Here is a 23,473-nt window from a genome sequence, read left to right as displayed (position 1 = left end):
CTGGTGTTTTCATGACACCACAGTTTTTAACAATATAATTCCTAAGCAGATTTTGTATTCAACAACACTGCATTAAACACGTTACAAATTACATGAATGTTAAAATGGAAGTGAAAACTACAGGCCACAGGAAACCAATTGGGACTCATGGCCCAGTGTATGTGTTTAAAGATAAACAGTACACACCACAAACATCATGCACTGGTCCTTATAAATAAAGTCATATGCCACTGTATAAATTCACAATTCAGTAAAGCAGAACACAATCTGAATCTTAACTTAGCAAATGTACTTTTTACTGTGTTGACAGCTCAAAATTTAGGTTTCCCTTCATGCCATTACTTCAGTATTTTAGGAAAAAACGGTAATAATTACAAAATATATAATGCATTCACAGCATCAAGGAATAAAATAAAGGCATTTGCATGATACATCCAATAACAACATTTTCCCTCAAAACAACTCCATATTTAAGAAAAATTGATTTCCAATGCAATAGAGACTAAGAAAACAATCCAAAGGATCAACAAATCAAAGAGTTGGTTCTTTGAAAGAATAAACAAAATCGATAAGCCCCTAGCCAACCTTATTTTAAAAAGGGAAGAAAAAGTTCAAATTCATGCAATAAGAAATGAAAAAGGAGAAGTCACTACAGACCCAATAGAAATACAGAAGATCATCAACACCTATTTCGAAAACCTCTACTCTCAAAAGTTTGATAACACAGAAGAAATAGACAGATTCTTAGAAGCATATGAAGTGCCAAAGCTAGAACAAGAGGATGTAAAATTGTTGAACAACCCAATCTCGGTTACTGAAATTGAAAATGTAATTAAGTCCTTACCCACCAAGAAGAGCCCAGGCCCAGATGGATTCACTGCAGAATTCTACAAGAAATACAAAGAAGACCTAATGCCGACACTCCTCAAACTATTCAATGAAATTGAAAGGGAAGCAATCCTTCCTAAGTCATTCCTGGAAGCAAATATCACTCTAGTACCAAAACCTGAGAAAGACCCAACTAAAAAAGAGAACTATAGACCGATCTCCCTAATGAACACAGATGCAAAAATCCTCAATAAAATATTGGCAAATAGGATCCAGCAAATCATCAAGAAGATTATACACCATGACCAAGTGGGATTCATCCCAGGAATGCAAGGATGGTTCAACATACGCAAATCAATAAATGTAATCCACCATATCAATAAAGCCAAAAATAAGAATCACATGATCATTTCTATAGATGCAGAAAAAGCCTTTGATAAGGTCCAACATTTATTCATGATAAAAACTCTACAGAAAATTGGAATAGATGGTCTTTACCTCAATATAATAAAGGCCAGTTATGACAAACCAACAGCCAGCATCATACTAAATGGCCAAAAATTGAAAGCCTTTACTTTAAAATCAGGCACAAGACAAGGATGTCCTTTATCACCACTCCTATTTAATATAGTACTGGAAGTACTAGCCAGAGCAAATAGGCAAGAAAGAGAAATAAAAGGGGTAAAGATAGGAAAAGAAGAAGTTAAGTTGTGATTGTTTGCAGATGACATGATACTCTACATAGAAGACCCCCTAAGCTCCATTGAAAGACTCTTAGATACAATAAATAAATTCAGTAATGTGGCTGGATACAAAATCAATACTCAGAAATCAATAGCATTCCTATACACAAACAACAAAATCACAGAGAGGGAAATAAGGGAAACTGGACTGTTCACATTACCAAGCAAAAAAATGAAATATTTAGGAATTACTCTTACGAAAGAAGTGAAAGACTTATACAGTGAAAACTATAATACACTGAAAAAGGAAATTGAAGATGATCTCAGAAAATGGAAAGACATCCCTTGCTCATGGATAGGAAGAACAAACATTGTGAAGATGGCCATTCTCCCAAAACTCTTATACAGATTCAATGCAATCCCAATAGAAATATCATCAACATACCTTATAGATCTAGAGAAATCACTCCTAAATTTCATCTGGAATCAGAAGAGACCTAGAATCGCAAAAGCAATTCTAAGCAGCAAAGACAAAGCAGGAGGCATCACAATACCTGACTTGAAATTATACTACAAAGCAACAGTAGTAAAAATCAACATGGTATTGGAATCAAAACAGAGCTGAAGATCAATGGAATAGATTAGAAGATACAACCACAACTACAAACACACTCAACCACCTTATCTTTGATAAAGGAGCCAAGCAGGTTCACTGGAAGAACGACAGTCTCTTTAATAAATGGTGCTGGAAAAACTGGCTCTCCATTTGCCGAAAACTAAAGCTAGACCCATGTCTATCACCATGTACTAAATTAAAATCTAAATGGGTCAAAGATCTGAATATTAAAACAGAAACGCTAAATCTATTGGAAGACAAATAGGGTAGAAACCTTGGAGACATAGGAGTAGGTAAAGAATTCATGAACAGGACTCAAACTGCACGGGAAATACTTCCCAGAATCAATAACTGGGACCACGTCTTATTAAAACGATTCTGCATGTCAAAAGAAATCTCCAGCATAGTGAAAAGAAAACCCACAAACCGGGAAAAGATTTTAGTGAACTCTCTCTCAGACAAGGGACTCTTGTCTAAAACATATAAAGAATTTAAAAAACTCAGACCTCCAAAATTCAAGTCCAATCCAAAAATGGGCATCTGAGATGAATACGCAATTCTCAGATGAATAAATGCAAATGGCAAATAAATACATGAAAAAATGCTCATCATCATTGGTCATTAGAGAAATGCAAATTAAAACCACACTGAGATACCATCTCACTCCTGAAAGAATGGCCAGGATCAAGAAAACCAACAACAACAAATGCTGGAGAGGCTGTGGGGAAAAAGGAACTCTCCTGCACTGTTGGTGGGAGTGTAGACTGGTACAGCCTTTGTGGAGGTCTGTCTGGAGGTTTCTCAAAAAGTTGGGACTGGAAATCCCATTTATTCCAGCTATTCCACTTCTAGGCATATTCCCAGAAGAACTGAAAGCATCATACCACAGGGATATATGTGCACCTATGTTTATAGCAGCACAATTTGTAATCGCCAGATCTTGGAAACAACCCAAGTGTCCATCAACTGAGGAATGGATAAAAAAGTTGTGGTATTTCTATACAATGGAGTATTATTCAGCTATAAAGAAGGATCGCATTGAGATATTTCTCAATAAATGGGCACAGCTTGAGACCATACTCATAAGTGAAATAAATCAATCTCGCATGTATGAATACCGAATAGTTTCCCTAATGTAAGTAATGATTCAAATATATAAAAAATATGTGATAATCATGATTCCCCATTATGTGGTCTTGAAGCCTTATAAAATTTTCACTTATTAATTAGAAAGGCTTTATTCTGGGCTTCTTGATATGGAAATATTTGAAGCTATAGTATATTAAGATTTATCCAAATATTTTAAGGAAAAAGACAGACACTATGGTAACTACTATTCTTTAAAAAAATTATTTAGCTATTTCTTATGCTTATTTTAATTAAGAGAAAAATTTAAAAAATTAGGATATATAATAGTAACTCTTTTCAATCTCCTATTAACTTGTTTTGAAGTCCTGTAATACTCCTACGATCTTGTTTTGACTGATTAGACTCTGTTCCATTTTGTGCGATAGTAGCAAGTCTGAGGGTATAGGCAAATAATTTGAAGGCAATAAGATTCACTAAGATGCCCATTCTGGTTTGACTATTGTCTCCTTTGGAAGTCCTGTAATGTTCACAATGCCTAAGTTTTATTGGTCTTGTTCTCCACTGTTTTGTCCAACTTTATAATATCTAATGAGATAGACAATTCCTTTTAAGGAAACAAGAGACAACATTGATAACCATTGTTAATAACCTTGTACTCTGTTCTACATCATGTGCTATGTCTATCCTTGGTTTTGACTTACAGCTTTGTTTTGCCATATTTGACTTTATTCTCTCCCCCGCCAAAAAGTAATAAGAACTAAGGAGTAATAAAATCCAAAATGTGTAAATTTTGTTGTAAAAAAGAGAGGGAGGAAAAAAAAAGAGCTCTAACGGATATAACAGCAAGTGTGTTTAGGGGTGTTAAATATCTGACTATATTAATGTTTTTGGATCATTGAACACAGCTGTTTGCAGTCTCTCTGTTTGAAAGTCTACTTTGTATTCTTTGATACTGTGATTTGAGCAACTATTTCCAAGATGATAATATGTAATCTATTAACAGGTGATTTCTTACTGTTATGTTTTTTTTTTGTAGTTCTGTATTATGTGTAACCTTACACTGCTTTGTTTTGTTTTGTGTTTTTCTCTTTTTCCTCTTAAATAAAAAAAGTAAATGAAAAAAAAAGAAAAATTGATTTCAAAGTATGGTTACTCATAAATCATGCCAAATTTTATAATTTCTGGAGATATTTATATATATGATGTGATGTGCTATTGGAGACAAGTTATGATACTGTCAGTATGGCACAATCAGAAATTCACAGTAGTCTGGTTTACATTTGGTACATGTGGGGAAACCTTACTAGCAAATAAAGATTTAATATAAACATAACAAGTAAAATTATGATGGTTAGAGAAACAAAGGTTTACTTAAATGACAAATATTGGCTCCACTGAGAAACAAAATCAGGCAACATAATTTACATGGTATGATATCCAGTGATGTTAGGAAATCAGCAGATGTCTTGTCACAACTTGGAAAACGTAACATTCATTAATGTACAAGTTATGTGAAAAGAACACAACTTTGTCAAAAACACATACTCCAAGCCTCTACAAATGTATATCTTAATGCCAAATATTGCATCAACTTCAGAAACATCATTTATGAAAGAGAAAATGAAGCATGTGCATCAAAAGATTAAAACGCCATGTGAAAATTACAATTCCCAAAAAAATAAGAGACTAGACTAATATCACTCTGAACAGTGAATAATAGTATTGCTCAATTTTATATCATAATGCTGCAGAATTAGCATTGGGTTTCTTAGTGTCATTTCTTCAGAGTATCTGTTCATTACATTATGCATTATATTATTTGTTCAAATAAATAGGTTAGAAATGATTCCCATGTGTGAATCTCTATGTGTATATCTATCCTTTCTGTGTTATGGGGGAAAACAGATCAAAATAATACAACAAAACAAATTCCTAGAAAATCATGATATGAAAGAGACATATAAGACCACAATATTAGGTGATATACAGTACTTACTATGCTTTCTCTTGTTATTTTCTATAGAATTGTCCACATCATCAGGGACTATATAATTAAGCATAACATTATATACCTATTTTTATAAAAACACAACTTTGAAGATGTTGTAGGATGTGAAAGCAGTTAATAATCAAACCTGATGTAGAACCCGTGGTTTCTGCCAGGACCAGCGAGTCAGGCCAAGGCACAGAATCCCATCCCAGTTTGCAGGAACTCCCTTCCTCACCTGGGGACCAGGTGTTTGCCCACTGGGACCAGTGAGTTGGGACCAGGGAGTCAGAACCAGGGAGTCAGGCCAAGGCACAGAATCCTTTCCCAGTCTGGAGTAACTCTCCTCCTCACCTGGGGATGAGCCCACAGATTCCTGCCAGGACCAGGGAGTGGGGTCGAGGAACAGATTCCAGTTCCAGTCTGGGGAAACTCCCTACCTTTCCAGCAAGTTCAGCTGTGGCATGGAATCGTGTCCCAATCTGGGTGAACTTGCTCCCTCACTTGGAACAACACTTGAAGCTTGAAAATACAGCAAAATGACAAAATGAAAGACCAAAATGCAATTTCAAACATCTATCCCATCCCAAAAAAGCCTAGGAGCCATGTGCATAGAAGAAAACAAATTCCACATAACTGAAATACCTGAAATAATAGTAACTGAAATAAAGAAGCCACTTTGGGAAGCATTAAAGAAATTCAAACTAGAAATAATCTCATAGGTAAAAAAAGATATGTTAAAAGCAATGAAGGAGATTCTGAACATATCTAAAGAAGACACAGTTAAAAAATTGGAGGAACTAAACAAAAGATAGAATCCCTGGATGAACTCTATAAGAAACAAACAATACATAAAGCAGATGCAAAGTGATATACAGGAAATCAAAAACTCCATTGAAAGTTGTAAAAACTGCCTCAATGAATATGAAGATAGAATCTCAGACCTCGAAGACAAGATTGCAGCCAGTGAACAGGAAAGGAAAGATCTTTTTAAAAACACAAGAAATCAGGAAATAACTATTCAACACCTGCAAGATGACAGAAAGCAGAACAACATAAGGTTGATAGGCATAAATGAAAAAGAAGGGGACAACATAAAGGATGTCAACAGGATATTTAGAGAAGTAATAGCTGAAAATTTCCCAAACACGAGATTGGAAACTGATATCAAGATCAATGAAGCATACAGAACTCCAAATAGCCATAACCAAAATAAATCTACACTCAGGCATATAATAATGACCATCCCAGAAATTGAGCAAATGAATAGAATATTAAAAGCTGTCAGAGAGAAGAGACAGATCACCTATAAAGGAAAGCATATCAGAATCACAGCAGACTTCTCAGCACAAACAATAAAGTCAAGAAGAGCATGCAGCAAAGTATTTCAGATGCTAAAGGAAAATGATTTCCAACCTAGACTGATGTACCCTGCAAAACTGTCCTTCAAAATCAATGGAGAAATAAGATACTTCTATGACAAAGAACAGCTGATCATGATTACCAAGCCAACCCTGCAAAGAATACTGAAAGACAGCCTAGATACATTTAGGAAAAAACCACTAAACAAAACAGACAGTTAAAAAGAGCAGGAAGATAAAGATGCAACAGCAGAAAGATAACATGTCAACAATAAACCAATATATAGCAGTTCTAACCATTAATGTAAATGGTCTCAATGGACCAATTAGAAGAAACCGACTGGCAGAATGGATTAAGAAACAAAATCCAACCATATGCTGTCTACAAGAAACCTATCTAAACCCAAAAGGATATTCACAGACTGAAAGACAAGGATGGAAAACAATACTTCATGTAACAGGAGCAAAAAAAAAAAAATAAATAAAAAATAAAAAAGAACAAAAAACAAACAAACAGGGGAGTAGCTATTCTGTTTGCAGACAATGTGAACTTCAAGCCAATAATGATCAGAAGGGATAAAGAAGGTCACTACATACTGGTTAGGGGAAAACTCCAAGAGGAAGAGAAAACTATCTTAAATTTATAAGCACCAAACTCCAGAGCACCCGGTTATATAAACCAAGAACTAACAAAAATGAAAAATGAAATTAGCATTAACACAATTCTAACAGGAGATCTTAACACACCATTGACAGCAATGGACAGATCAACCAGACAGAAAATGACAAAGAAATAAAAGAACTGAATCGCACCTGTGAACAAATGGACTTAATACACATATACAGAATATTCCACCCAACAACAACAGCATACACATTCTTCTCAGTATTACATGGGTCATTCTCTAAAATAGACCATATATTAATTCACAGAGCATATTTAAATAAATGCAAAAGGGTTGAAATTATCCCTTGCATGCTATCAGACCATACCGCTATGAAATTAGAAATTAATGATAAAAGATACTGCAAAAATCCCACAAACACATGGAAACTGAATAACACTCTTGAGTAATCAGTGAGTCACAGAGGAAATTAAAGAAGAAATTAAACAATACCTACAAACAAATGGAAACACAAATACAATGTACCAGAATCTGTGTGATGCAATGAAAGCTGTCTTCTGAGGAAAATTTATTGCACGAGTTCCCACCTTAGGAAAACAGAATGAATACAAATAAATAACCTGATGTTACACCTCAAACATCTAGAAAAAGAAGAGCAAGTCAAGCCCAAAGTCAAAAGAAGAGAAGAAATTATAAAAATCAGAGCAGAAATCAATGCAATAGAGACTAAAAAAACAATCCAAAAAAACAATGAATCAAAGACCTGGTTCTTTGAAAGAATAAATAAAATCAAAAAGCCCCTAGCCAACCTTATTTAAAAAATGGAAGAAAAAGTTCAAGTCCATGCAATAAAGAATAAAAGAGGTGAAATTACTACAGACCCTATGAAGATCATCAACACCTATTTCGAAAACCTCTACTCTCAAAGCTTTTATAACACAGAAGAAATAGACAGATTCCTAAAGCATAGGACGTACCAAAGCTAGGTCATGAAGATGTAAAACTACTGAATAACCCAAATTCTATTAATGAAATTGAAAACGTAATAAAATCGTTACCTACAAAGAAAAGCCCAGGCCCAGACGGTTTCAGTGGAAAATTCTACAAGAAATACAAAAAAGACCTAGCTGGGGGCGGGGGATTTAGCTCATGGCATAAGCGCCTGTCTTGCAAGCAGGCAGTCGTGAGTTCGATCCCTGGTACTGATAAAAATGAAAAAGACAAAAAAAAAAGAATTAATGCCAACACTCCTCAAACTCTTCATTGAAATGGAAAGGGAAGCAATCCTTCATAAATTGTTCCTAGAAGCAAATATTACTCTAGTACCAAAACCAGAGGAGGACCCAACTGAAAAGAGAACTACAGACCAATCTCCCTAATGAACAAAGATGCAAAAATCCTCAATAAAATATTGGCAAATAGGTTGCATCAAATCAACAAGAAGATCATATACCATGACCAAGTGGGATTCATCCCAGGCATGCAGAGATTGTTTAATATATGTAAATCAATAAATGTAATACACTATATCAATAGAGCCAAAAGTTATAATCACATGATCATTACTATAGATGCAGAAAAAGCTTTTGAGAAGGTCCAACATTCATTTATGATAAGAACCTTGCAGAAAATTGGAATAGATGGTCCTTACCTCAATATAATTAAGGCCGGCAATGACAAAACAACAGCCAGTACCATACTAAATGGTCAAAAATTGAAGGCTTTTACTTTAAAATCAGGCACAAGACAAGGATGTCCCTTATCACAGCTCCTATTTAAATACTACTGGAAATACTGGGCAGAGCAATTAGAAAACAGAGAGAAATAAAATATGTAAAGATAGGAAAAGAAGAATTTAAATTATCATTATTTGCAGATGACATGATACTTTATATAGAAGATCCCCAAAGCTCCATTGAAAGACTCCTAGATATAATAAATAAATTCAGTAATGTAGCTGGATACAGAATCAATACTCAAAAATCAATAGCATTCCTATACCCTAACCCTAACCCTAACCCAAAACTTTTATACAGATGCAATGCAATCCCGATAAAAATAGCATCAACATACTTCATAGAACTTGAGAAATCACCCCTAAAATTCATCTGCAGTGAGAAGAAACCTAGAATAGCAAAGACAGTTAGAGGCAGCAAAAGCAAGGCAGGAGGTACCACAATCCCTGACTTGAAGTTATAATACAAAGCAACTGTAGTAAAATTAACATGGTACTGGAACCAAAATGGAGCCAAAGATCAGTGGAATAGATGAGAAGATACAACCACCACTACAAACACACCCAACTACCTTATCTTTGATAAAGGGGCCAAACATGTTCACTGGAAGAATGACATTCTCATTAAGAAATGGTGGTGAGAAACTGGCTCTCCATATGCCTAAAACTAAAACTAGACCCATGCCTATCACTGTGTACTAAAATAAAATCTAAATGGATCAAAGATCTAAATATTAAAACAGAAACACTAAATCTATTGGAAGACAAATTGGGTAAAAACCTTGAAGACATAGGAGTAGGTAGAGAATTGATGAACAGGACTCAAACCGCATGGGAAATGTTTTTCAGAATCAATAGTTGGGATCACCTCTTAGTTCCTGCACATCAAAATAAATCTCCACTATAGTGAAAAGAAAACCCACAAACTGGGAAAAAATCTTAGTGAACTGCCCCTCAGACAGAGGATTTCTGTCTAAAACATATAAAGAATTTTAAAAAATGAGACCACCAAAATTCAAAGATCAAATCCAAAAATGAGCATCTGAGATGAACAAACAATTTTGAGATGAAGAAATACAAATGAAAAATAAATACATGAAAAAATGTTCACCATCAATGGTCATTAGAGAAATACAAATTAAAACCACACTGAGATTTTGTCTCACTCTTGAAAGAATGGCCAAGATCAAGAAAACCACCAACAACAAATGTTGGAGATGCTGTTGGGACAAAGGAACTCTCCTGCACTGTTGGTGGGAGTGTAGACTGGTACAACCATGGTGGTGGTCAGTCTGGAGATTTCTCAGAAAGCTGGGACTGGAAGCACCTTTTGACTCAGCTATTCTATTTCTAGGCATATTCACAGAACTGAAACCATCATTCCACAGTGATATATGTGCACCCATATTTATAGCAGCACAGTTTGTAATAGCCAGATCTTGGAAACAACCTAAGTGTACATCAACTGAGGAATGGATAAAAAAATTTATGGTGTTTTTATACAATGGAGTACTACTCAGCTATAAAGAATGATCACATTGACATATAAATAAATGGACGCAGACTGAGACCATACTCATAAGTGAAATAAATCAAACTCACATGTATAAATACCAAATATATTCCCTAGTATAAGAAATGATAATACACAGAAGTATGTGGCAATTGTGATACCCAATCATATTGGTTTGAATCCATATAATGTTTTCACTCATTAAGTGTAATGGTTTTACCCTGGGTTTTTCAATTTAATATCGGTGATAGTACAAATAGCTATTCTGAAGAAAATAACACATCATAAAAGCTAGTGCTGATTTAATATCATCTTCTTTGGAATTCCCATCAAGTTGTTGTACATATTTCCACTGGTTTCAACATGTTGTATCTTAATATATTTTACTGTGATAGTATAAATAAAAATTTTTACAGGCAAAGAGATAATATAGAAATTGTTGTTCATTTTCTGTTAACTGATTTTAAATACCCTGTAATTCTTTCATTCTCTTGAATGGCTTCACACTGTCTTGATGTGATTGATTCTATAGTATATGAAGTTATACTCAAATAATTCAAGGAAAGAGGCACTATGGTGACTACTATTATGTTAGATTACCTGGTGGTGGAACAAAATGATGCTTTAATTGTTCAGTTCTGACCTGTGTTGTTCTATTACAATGTCTCTTTTATCTCGATCTCCACACTTTTTAAAAAAAATATTCTATCTTTTTTCAATTAAAATAAAACTAAATTAAAAAATAGCGGGATATATTATAGTAACTTTTTTTGTTTTCCTATTAACCTGATTTTAACCCCCGTATTGCTCTCCCCATCTTGTTCTGCCTGATTTTACTATATTCTATTTTGTTTTAATAGTATCAAGTTTGAGGGTATAGGCAACCACTTTGTAGGCAATAAGATTTACTATGTTGCCCATTATGGTTTGACTGTTATATTCTTTTGAAATTCTGTAAGGTCTCCAGTGTAGATTTTATTGGTCTTGTTCTGTACTGTTTTGATCAATTCTATTATACCTGATGATACAGGGAAATCTTTTTAAAAATAGCTAGAGGCACAGTGGTAACCATTTTTGATCACCTGATATTCTATTTTTGCATCAAGTACTATGCCCATCCTTATGTTCTAACCAACTCTGTTTTGTAAACTCACTTGAGGTTTTATTCTCTTCAAAAAAAGTAATAAGAACTATGGGAGTAAAAAAAAAAACCGAAAAGTGTAATTGTTATTGTGAAGAAGAGAGGAAAGGAAGGTGGTCTAAGGGATATAAGTGCCTGTTTGAGTGTGTAGGAAGGAAAACCATATTACTGACCTTTTGTTGGATCATTGAACAGAACTGTCTGCAGTCTTGCTGTAGGAATGTTCACTTTATATGCTTTAATTTTATAATTTGGACAACTGTTTCTAAGAAGACAATATGTAACCTATTAAGTAGTGATTTCTTACTGTATTTTTTTCTTTATTTTCTGTATTATTTGTACCCTTTTACTGCTTTGGTTTTTTTTATGTTCTTTTTTTCTCCTTAAATAAAAAAAAAATTAAACCTGGAATTTAACTGGGGATCAAACTGATGACCTCACACTTGCCAGGCAGGGGCTTAAGCCACGGAGCTAACTTCCCAGCCCTCCAATATATATCTTTCACATCTTATCATGTTCAGAGTAGTTGCCTCTACTATTGGACTTGATACCAGCAAGCATACCAAATGTGAATAAAATCAGTCAAGGCTAAATAACATTCAAACAAACCAGCTTCAAATAAGATCAGTCATAGTAAGACAATGTAAGTAATACAGGGTTTCAGTTTTATTTAATAGGAAATTAAGGACAGTTACCATCATGGTATCACCTGCTATTTTTGGGTTATCTCTCTGTGCCCTCAAATCTAATATGAGTAGACAGACCAGAACAAAATATAATCAAACTAAACAGAGCAACAGAACTACTGTAGCTTTTAAATCCTGATAAACTTTTAACAATGTCCTCTGCCTTCTTTTTTTAGGCAATTCCTCACATTTGTCCTTCTCAGGATACTATTATTCACTGTTCTGAGTGATATTAGTTTAGTCTATTATGTTCAATTTCAGCATACATAAAAATAAAGACGTCTACTACGAGGAGAATGAGACACATTACGGTAATCATTATCAACTTCCCCAAAATCAGTCTTGAAGATCAAAAAAGCCTGCATCATCCTGTAATTATTTGATTAGTTCTATAATGTTCAGTATATATTCAATGCATGTGAAGATGGGAACAACTATTGTGAAGAAAACTAGAGACAGTAAGATAGAAAATGAACATCTCAGTGGACTTGCTTTGAAATCTGTGTCTCCTTACCTTGTTTCCTTATGAATTGTTCTGTTTTGTCATGTTAATCTTACCGTCTTTAAGATAAAAAACAAGTTTGTAGAACAGATAAGCATACTAATAAGTTTTTTTTTTTTGGATCACTGAGGTGAACTGTTTGCAGTGTAATTATTTGAATATCACTTTGTATGCTTTAATTTTGTAACTTGAACAATTACTTCTAAGATGACAATATGTAACTAATCAACTAGTGATTTCTTACTGTTTATTTTTCAGACCTTCTGTATTATTTCTACACTTTTTTGTTTTTTTCTTTAAATAAAAATAATTCACCAAAAATATAAAAATTAAGGTTGAAAGACAAAATATTAAGTACATAGACACTATCCATACTTGTAAGTGAAAAGCCCATTTCAGTTTACCATGTTTAATTACAAGATGCCATGTTGAAGCACAAAGACACTTTAAAAAATCTAAAGAGGTATAAGTGATTAACTGAAAATCGTACAAAATATGTACTTGAGATTTGTCATTTTGGGAAATTTGTGAAGAAATATTGACATCAAACTTCTGTATTGATTATTTCTTCAGGTCTACTTGGAATTTTTAAAGTAAACAGATCTAAACTGTCTGAAGAGTGCTGCTTTTTCTATGTATTTAACAACAAACATGGATTGCCGTATTTCTCACATTGTTAATACACATAGGATCCAGTGAGCTCTTTCAGATATGTAACAATGATCATGTGTGCTGAGAGTATTCCCATAACACATAGGATTTATCGCTTGTGTGAGCTTCTTCACGTATTTCACTTACAATCTGGCTACTGAAAGTGTCTCCACTTGCTTACATAGCCAGTGGTTCTTCCCAGTGTGAATTCTTTCATGTGTTTTGCAATGACTGTATGTGGTAAAAGCTTTGCCACATTGTTATATACATAGGGTTTCACACCAGAGTGGAGTCATTGATGTATTTTACAATATCCATGTGTGGTGAAAGCTTTCCCACATTCTTCACATACACAGGCTTCTCAACAGTGTAAATTTTATAATGTATTGGACAATGAGCATTTCTGCTGAAACCTTTCCCACATTCCTTACATATATAAGTTTTCTGCCCAGTGTGAAGTTTTTCATGCATTATGCAATATGGACTTGTGCTCAAAAAATTCTCATGATGCTTATATACACTGGTTCTATCTTGAGTGTGAACTTTCATGTTGCTTACAATGTTCTTGTTGGGTAAATCTTTCCAACATTGCTTACATATATATAGTTTCTCCCCAGTGTGAATTCTTTCATGTTGCTTACAATTTTGATGTCGGGTAAAACCTTTCCCACATTCCTTACATACATAGGGTTTCTCTCCAGTGTGAATTCTTTCATCTATTTTACAATTTTCCCATGTGTTAAAAGCTTTCCCACATTGCTTACATACATAGGGTTTCTCTCCAGTGTGAATTCTTTCATGTTGCTTACAATGTCCAGATTTGGTGAAACATTCTCCGCATTGCTGACATACATAGGGTTTCTCTCCATTGCAATATTTTTCATGGATCTGAACATTGTGGTGTGTTTCTGTTTCTTTCACATTCAAATTACCTTCAGCAGTACAAAGGAATACTTCTTTACACTGATTCCAAGATGTATGTCCATAGGATTTCCCTAGCTTGTCATTTCTGTAAAGAAAAATCACATATAGGATTGATAACCATATTACTAAGATTTTATGGCAGAGTTGAACAAAACTGTTTGCAGTCTTGCTGTTTGAATCCCCACTTCATAAGTTTCACTTTTGTATTTCATTAACTATTTCTATGAGCAGCATGTGTAATCACTGTCTTTAGATTTCTTACTGTTTATTTTCACTTTGAAAGTGATATTATTTCTACTTATTTTGGTTTTTTTAGTCTTTCCTTACATTAAATAAAAAAAGCAAAATTCACAGTGAAATGGGTCTCAGTTTAATGACTGCATTAATGTAAAGTTCTGTTTTTAATGCCTGCTAAGAAATTCTGAACATGAAGTAACAGAATGCCCTTGTAAGACATGTTGAAAACAACCATTCCCAAAAGACTGGTACACATTTGGAAATCTTAAAATGTGGTACCTTTTGAAATGCGGAATCTTTATCTTCACTTTGGGCATGGGTACATATGTGTATCACATACAGATCATTCTGATATGTTTCCCCATCACAATCTCCCTTCTGTCTTTAACCTGTAGTTCCCTTTTCCATATGGTCACTCTTACTTTTCTCTATTAACTCTCTTTCACTTCATTCCACAATTTATATTTTGGTTTCTCATCTAAAAGAAACCCTGTGACCTTTTAGGTTTTATAGCTGAGCTATTTCACCGAATTGATGGGAGAAAGACCCACCTATTTCTTATGGCAAATGACATTATATTATTTATTTTTTGAATTATATAACTCATTTTTTTTTCTTTTCCATGCTGGGAATGAACAACAGGTATTAGCATAAAATCTATACCTTTTTAAATCTGTTTTAAGACATTTTCACTGATCATTAAGTTGTGAAGTTTGAACTTGAATTTGCCATTCTGTAAAATCTGATTCCTAGTATGCTGGATTTACAAGAATGCACAATCACAGAGAGTCTATTATCATTTTCCTTCTCCACAAATCCAGTCATAAATAGCTAAGCTTCTTCAAGGCCTGCTCTATTATAACTTGATCTGCTTTGTATATGAGCAAGCTTGTATCAGTATTTTATGCAGATTTTGAATTTTTAAAAATATATCCAGGATAAGTATGAGGGGATCAATTTCTAGAGACAACTGCACACTGATATTTAGAATGAGTGCCCTTAACATTCCACCAGCCTTCTAAGAATTTTAGTCAGAATTGTTGATTCTTTAGAGCATGGCTTGGAAACACAAGCACTCCATTTTATTTCAAATTCTATTGTAATCTTAGCAATTTTTAGATAATGAATGTGTTGTATTCACATGTATATATCGGTAGAAAAACTGAAGAGAGAATGTCATAACTCAAAGTGTGTGCCTTTTGTACACATCTATATGCAATGTCATACATTTTCATGATTTAATTCACTCATTATACATACCCTAGCTTATACATCTTCAGAGAATATTACTGACAATAAATTGAATGGTGCCTCATTTGTTTGGTGGTCATTTTTCTGCTGACTCACTAATTACTCAGGAAAATTACTTCTCCTTATGAGTGCGAATTACCTTAAGTATTTCCAGTAAATTTTGCATTCTTTTTCAGCTTCCTGGATATCCCCAAGTCCTCCTGAATTGTGGACATAGAAATACCAGAGCTCATTAGAATAATACATACAAATTAATAGATTTTGTTTAGAGCTATGATATAATGTGTCGAGGTCTGACTGATTTTTAAAAATATTTTCACATTGTTTTTAATGAAACAGCACTGATGAGCAACAAACAACATTCTGACAGCATGAGTGACAAAAGTATTTTGTCCTTACCTATTGCAGTCATGTTCCTAAACATTTCGCCCATCACATCTCTGTAGAGGTTCTTTTGGGATGGACTCAGCAAAGTCCATTCCTCATTGCTGAAGTTCTCGACCACATCCTCAAAGGTCACCACCTCCTAAAGGATCATACATATATTTCTCACATGAAGGTTGAGACACCAGGTTTGGGATATCTTAAATTCTTTCCTACAAATCTGAATCAAAAGCAAAGTGTGGTGGTATATATCTATAATGCCAGCACTCAAAATGCTGAGGCAGGATGGTTTCAGTGAGTTCAGGGCAATTCTAGGCTCCATAGGGTGTTCAAATCCAGCTGATATACATAGAGAAAGCTTGTCTCAATAAAACAAAACAAAACTAAACAGTAAAACCAAAAAAAAAAAAAAACCAGCTGAATGAAGACTGATTTCATCAAATTTAAATCCAGGTCTTAGTCATTAATTTTGTGAATATACACATTTTTGAAGACAGCAAATTTGATGATAGATTGCAACTCACTGCTAATGTAACGGTGAAATAGGAGCACTGATTCTTTTTTTTTTAACTAAATAATTTTTTAATGAATAAGGCAGAGATTGAGATAAAACAGGACATAACAATATAACAATACAGGTCAAAGCATGACTGTTTCAGCAACCTAGTGCTTCACCACCAAATAACCCGACTTAATAGTAGTTATCATAGTGTCTGTCTTTTTCCGTGAAATATTTGAATAAAACTTCATATACTATAGCTTCAAATATTTCCATATCAAGAAGCCCAGAATAAAGCCTTTCCAATTAATAAGTGAAAACTTTATAAGGCTTTAAGGCCACATAATGGGGAATCATGATTACCACATATTTTTATATATTTGAATCATTACTTACATTAGGGAAACTATTCGGTATTCACACATGCGAGATTGATTTATTTCACTTATGAGTATGGTCTCAAGCAGCGCCCATTTATTGATAAATATCTCAATGTGATCCTTCTTTATAGCTGAATAATACTCCATTGCATAGAAATACCACCACTTTTTTATCCATTCCTCAGTTGATGGACAGTTGGGTTGTTTCCAAGATCTGGCGATTACAAATTGTGCTGCCATAAACATAGGTGCACATATATCACTGTAGTATGATGCTTTCAGTTCTTCTGGAAATATGCCTAGAAGTGGAATAGCTGGAATAAATGGGACTTCCAATCCCAGCTTTTTGAGAAATCTCCAGACTGACCTCCACAAAGGCTGCACCAGTCTACACTCCCACCAACAGTGTAGGATAGTTCCTTTTTCCCCACATCCTCTCCAGCATTTGTTGTTGTTGGTTTTCTTGATCCTGGCCATTCTTTCAGGAGTGAGATGGTATCTCAGTGTGGTTTTAATTTGCATTTCTCTAATGACCAATGATGATGAACATTTTTTCATGTATTTACTTGCCATTTGCATTTCTTCACCTGAGAAGTGCGTATTCATCTCAGATGCCCATTTTTGGATTGGATCTTTGAATTTTTGGGGTCTGAGTTTTTTAAATTCTTTATATGTTTTAGAAAAGACTCCCTTGTCTGAGAGAGAGTTCACTAAAATCTTTTCCCAGTTTGTGGGTTTTCTTTTTACCATGCTGGAGATTTCTTTTGAAATGCAGAAACTTTTTAATAAGAAGTAGTCCCAGCTATTGATTTTGGGAAGTATTTCCCATGCGGTTTGAGTCCTGTTCATGAATTCTCTGCCTACTTCTATGTCTTCAAGGTTTCTACCCAATTTGTCTTCCAATAGATTTAGTGTTTCTGTTTTAATATTCAGATCTTTGTCCCATTTAGATTTTAATTTAGTACATGGTGATAGACATGGGTCTAGCTTTAGTTTTTGGCAAAAGGAGAGCCAGTTTTTCCAGCACCACTTATTAAAGAGACTGTCATTCTTCCAGTGAACCTGCTTGGCTCCTTTATCAAAGATAAGGTGGTTGAGTGTGTTTGTAGTTGTGGTTGTATCTTCTAATCTATTCCATTGATCTTCGGCTCTGTTTTGATTCCAATGCCATGTTGATTATACTACTGTTGCTTTGTAGTATAACTTCAAGTCAGGGATTGTGATGCTTCCTGCTCTTTGCTGATTAGAATTGCCTTTGCTATTCTAGGTCTCTTCTGATTCCAGATGAAATTTAGGAGTGATTTCTCTAGATCTACAAGGTATGTTGATGGTATTTTTATTGGGATTGCATTGAATCTGTATAACCGTTTTGGGAGAATGGCCATTTTCACAATGTTTGTTCTTCCTATCCACGAGCAAGGGATGTCTTTCCATTTTCTGAGATCATCCTCAATTTTTTTTTCAGTGTATTATAATTTTCACTGTATAAATCTTTCACTTCTTTTGTAAGAGTAATTCCTAAATATTTCAATTTTTTGATTCCTAATGTGAAGAGTGTAGTTTCTCTTATTTCCCTCTCTGTGATTTTGTTGTTCGTGTATAGGAATGCTACTGGTTTCTGAGTATTGATTTTGTATCCAGCCACATTACTGAATTCATTTATTGTATGTAAGAGTCTTTCAATGGAGTTTAGGGGGTCTTCTAGGTAGAGTATCATGTCATCTGCTTGTGCTGAGTCACTGCAATATTCCCTGTGTACTTTCTCTAAAGCAGAGCTCACAGTGAGAAGCCTGTCAGACCAGCATCCACAAAGCACAGAAGCAGATAAATATCCCATCAATCTAATGGGAAGCCAAACAAGCACCTCCCTTCCCTGGTAAGTGGTGATGATGTGGCAGACTGTGGCCTATCCAGGGGGCAAACCAGCAGCAGCTCCTGAGATCCACGCCATGCTGGAATTTAGGACACTTGGAAGGCAAGCAAGCACCACTTCTCCATGATAAGCATTGATGATGTGGCAGACTGTGGCCTATCCAGGGGGAGAACCAGCAGCTGCTCCTGAGATCCACGCCATGTGGGAACTTAGGACGCTGTGAAACCAAACAACCAGCCTGTCTCCCTACTAAGCAATAGTGAACCTACTGATGCATGGCCTAGAATCAAACACTCTACTTCCCTTCCCCTCTTCTGTCACCCTGACTTTAGCAAATGGGAACCAGAAATCTGAGTGTCTCCTGGGAAGCAGACCATAACAAATACAGGGGACTTCCTTCTACTATCTCTTCGAAGGCAAATATTTTTATTACTGTTTTGCTCTATTCTGATTAATTGTATTGCTCTATTCAATATTCTGTTTTGATAAGTACTATAATGTTCTGTATTTCATCTCATTTTGATATATGTGTTTGAAAGAACAACTATTATAAAGATAATACAATATACTGTGAGACCTATTACTATTATCCCAGTAACCTGTTGTGAAGTTGTGTACCAATTTCACTATATGATCTTAGTTGGCCTTATTCTGCCTTGTTCTGTTGTATTTTATCACTTTCAAAATTTAAAAAAAGAAAAGAAAAATCTCATCAATCACTTTGATAGGCTACAGATAATGTCTCTTCAAATCTCATTTAGGCCAGTGAGTACTTTGTTCTTAATATACTTCGCAGCATTTTGAAACATGAATTTCGTTTCATAGAACAAAACATAAATAACATTCAATATGGTACACAAATAATACCTCAAATGTTAGTGGAAAATGCTGTTTTTAAAAAATAGGTATATAAAATGGAACCAGGCCCAAGCTGTAATTTATAGCTCACTGTCACCAAGCGATCACTTTCAATTCAGATATAAGGAATATATCTTGGGAGGCTGGTGAAGTAGTTCTTCCTTGAATTTGGGGTTATCCTAAGTTACAGAGCTGCCTAAAATAGAGAAACCCTGACTGAGACACCCCACAGACAAAGTGAAACTTGAAGAGAGAATGCACAAGACACCTTTGGTTTGTTTTTAAAAATTATAGCCATACAATATGGAAAAATTCCAACAATATTCAACACTTTCTGAGAAACAATGTGGATCTCTTCCATCCAACAAAGAAAATACTTTCATATTTGGGTATTTAGCTCAGTGGTATGAATGCCTGCCTGGAAAGCATAGGTCATGAGTTTGATCCTTGGTACAAAAAGAATCCAAATTTAACTGCATGACACTGGGGCATAATTAGAGATAATCCAAATTAGATCTTAAGTATGGAACCAAAATTCATGGGTTGACAGGGATGTGAAATACTGATTATTGCCAGAGCTGGTGTTGATCACCTCAATGAAACAATCAGAACCCAACTTTAACTTCACTCTTACCCTAAGAACTACCTGAATTTCAGTGAAGACCCTCTCTGTTGTATGTCCTGCTATAGGCTTCCTGAATCCTGTCAGGCACTTGCACATCCTTTCCACACTCCTCTGTTCCATCCTCAGCAGGAAACCCTTCATGCCTAACTATTGATATCACTGCAAAATTTCTGTTTAGAGCTTCTCCTTTACACCACTTAATAAAGTCCATTGCAGAGCATTTCCATATTTAAACTGTCCATGAACAACCAAGCCACTAAATCAGCTCTTAATTCAGAGATGACGCACCCATTCCTTTCCATTCAGAAGGATATCACGTGTATATGTCCTTGCAAATGCCTAAATTTCAGCATTTTTCGATGAGAATTTAACAGATAGCCCTTTCTGTAATTTGTCCTTCACAAAATTTTACCCTGTCCTTGATAACACTTTCATATTTGCTTTATTTTTCTCAGACTTTAAAACTTTATGGCTGTTCTCACAAACCTAGTCTGTGAGCAAGGGTGCCACCTAAATAATTAAAAATGTTTAGAAATTATTTTGCACTGATCTGTATAATACACAGGAGTTCACGAGTTGTTTGGGAAGCCTTTTTTCACTGAGGCACACTACTACACAACTCTGAATTCTCAGGACCTTTGCCACTACCTGTCATGAGGATGGAAATATGAGAACATACTATAAATTGAGGAGATCACTATAAATACAAAAAAGCCCAAGTTTAAGTTGAGCCATTGTGGCTATGAGGCCCTGCATTACAGAAATTAAGAAACTTTGGACATTCCAGATCTGCTACTCTGAGGAAAGAGAGCAGAGACCTAGCTCATTACTGCTCTTCAAGCTACAAAAAACATCATAGCAGGGTCTTCCCAAGCTCCTTCCAATGCCTAAGATGGTAGAGTTACCAGGCCAGCAGTGAATTTCAAAGATGATACTTGAGTCTGTTGCTGTCATAGTAAAGCCAGGGTTCTGGTGACCCCAAATCACCCTTGTCAACAGCAAGAGGCAAAAGGGACAAGGAATGACCCATGGGCAATGCTGGAGGACCTCAGGAGCTGAAGCTAACTAAATACCTGAGGCTCCAGACACCACAACTACTCCTAAATACTTGTAACTGGTTTCTCCAACCCACCCTATCTCTGGGCTCCCATCCACAACCTCACCATTCCATGGCTCCAGGATCTCTCAGGTTCTTTGCTAATCAGGCCACATGACATCAAAAGTACTAAGTGAGATGCAGCAAGCGTTTTGCTACCAGTATCCTACTCAGAAAAGGTAAATCATGCTGAGACACTGGAAGAGACAAAAGTCACAGCAAGCAATGGCCTGAAAATTGGACAGTTCATATAGCCTGCCCCTTCATCACTGATTGACTCCTGCTCTACTGCCTTCCTTCTGAGTCAAGAATCAACAGGGAAAGAAACCCCTCCCTGCAAGAGAGGATCTCAAATGATAGACTGTAGTGCAGATACTTCTGGAGCTGCCATTCTTCTACAGTGGTGATCTCAGCTTGACAGGAGGAGTGTTTGTACTGAAGAGCTTTACCTCAGGCTTGTAATTTTCAAATCCATTTTATTTCAGTGAAAAAAGAACACATCAACTAAAATTAAATTTCAAAACATGTCAATCAGGGGGCAACACTGGTATATACATTGCACACTGTAATCCCCAGATCATTCACCCAGAGCACAAGACATCTGTAATCAATTATCCAAACAGTACTGTTACAGGCACCTGAGTTATTTAAATAGTATTGGCATAAGGCAGGGCTAGGTCCTCCAAGGAGTCCATGCAGGAGACAAGATACCGTGCAAGTATGGGGAAGACTGACACCTCATGCTATGGGCCAAGTCTCAATACTAATGATAAGCAAATTCATCCATATCCTAAAGATTGATATTATAAATAGTCCCATAGCACTCTGAGGAGGTCAGGAGTCACCATTCAAAGAAAAGTATCCTTATCCTAAGGGCTGACATTTTAAATAGTTCCTATCATCCTAATGAACTCAGGAGTCACCCTCCCAAACCCCTAAGGGAAGAGACACAGCTGCCTAAGAATGCCTGCTTTCTAGGTGACTCCCTTCCCCCTTTGTTCCCAATTTAATCAACTTTACATGAACTTATAATCTTATTGGCTACCATAGCTCTGTCCCATCTTATGCCCATCTGCATTGTGAGTTCCGATTTTTCTCCACCTTAAATTCATCTCACCACATGATTTTACTCTATGAAGTTCCCTAGAAAGACAGTGTTTGGCATCCCACTAAGGACCGCTTCTCTCTCTCAGGTAGCTTTCTTTCTCTCAATAAGTATATTGTGCTCTTAATTTCTGTTGTTCATAAAATTCACTCTTTGATTTTAGAGAACACAAACTCATACCAGACATATTAGACCGGGAGATTCATTACTCTATAGCAATAACATTATAATTTTTTTCTCTTTGCTGAAGTCAGATAAATCAGTAGTAGTTTGTATTCTACAATGTTGATCTCACTTTTCCAGGGATGCTTGCACTGAAGGGCTTTATCCCTGACTTTAACTGCTACTTTTGTTTTCTGAATGTGAAATGATATGTAATTTTGGTTATGGTATCTACAATGCATTAAGGAAATGACTAACAGTTTTTCTTATGAATGGTTTACTACCAGCCATAGAGGAAGACAGGTGGCAAAAATTCGTTGTTTTGACTTCTTCCTTGAAAATGAAGGATGTACTTGAAAGAGTTTTGCCCTAGAATCAATTACAGAACCTCATGGTGGTAGTTCAAGGTGGAAGAAGGCAAAATCAGGGATGCTTACTCATATGGCCACTTCCTCTTTTCTCCTTGATTACAACTTCCTCTTTCTTTCCCAGGGGCCTAAAGAAAATTCCCCTCAGCTCCATGCATGACATCAATGTCCCCTCCAAGCACCACATTCACTCAAAACTCACATATACTCAAAAGTCATACAAATAGTATTGGGATTTTAGCAAAGGATGTCAATGTAGACAGAAATTGATATACAATCAGAGCGGAAATGCA

The 23,473-nt window shown here is 35.4% G+C and overlaps 1 protein-coding gene across 1 annotated transcript; it reads right to left on the bottom strand.

Annotated features, from left to right (window-relative positions):
- Positions 1–13,281: 13,281 nt before the first annotated feature.
- On the bottom strand, positions 13,282–16,617 carry LOC134475912 (zinc finger protein 582-like). The gene is made up of 3 exons (XM_063247950.1): positions 16,230–16,617; positions 15,970–16,030; positions 13,282–14,427 (listed from the first exon to the last, which is right to left on the bottom strand). Exons 1-3 carry the CDS (start codon positions 16,261–16,263, stop codon positions 13,695–13,697), a joined length of 828 nt encoding a protein of 275 aa, XP_063104020.1. The 5' UTR covers positions 16,264–16,617; the 3' UTR covers positions 13,282–13,694.
- Positions 16,618–23,473: the final 6,856 nt, after the last annotated feature.

Source organism: Cavia porcellus, unplaced genomic scaffold (genome assembly GCF_034190915.1).
Source record: "Cavia porcellus strain 051 isolate PalLab524CR breed Dunkin Hartley unplaced genomic scaffold, mCavPor4.1 scaffold_5, whole genome shotgun sequence".
Lineage (NCBI taxonomy): Eukaryota > Metazoa > Chordata > Mammalia > Rodentia > Caviidae > Cavia > Cavia porcellus.
This window is presented reverse-complemented; position numbering and strand designations above follow the sequence as displayed.

What these genes read in the sequence shown, in the direction of transcription:
- LOC134475912 (XM_063247950.1), bottom strand. Translation starts at nt 16,263, where the DNA reads ATGGGCGAAATGTTTAGGAACATGACTGCAATAG. An exon ending in TAGGAACATGACTGCAATAG is followed by an intron (nt 16,031 to 16,229) that starts GTAAGGACAAAA and finishes TCCACAATTCAG; the next exon opens with GAGGACTTGGGGATATCCAG. An exon ending in ATTTACTGGAAATACTTAAG is followed by an intron (nt 14,428 to 15,969) that starts GTAATTCGCACT and finishes TTTTCTTTACAG; the next exon opens with AAATGACAAGCTAGGGAAAT.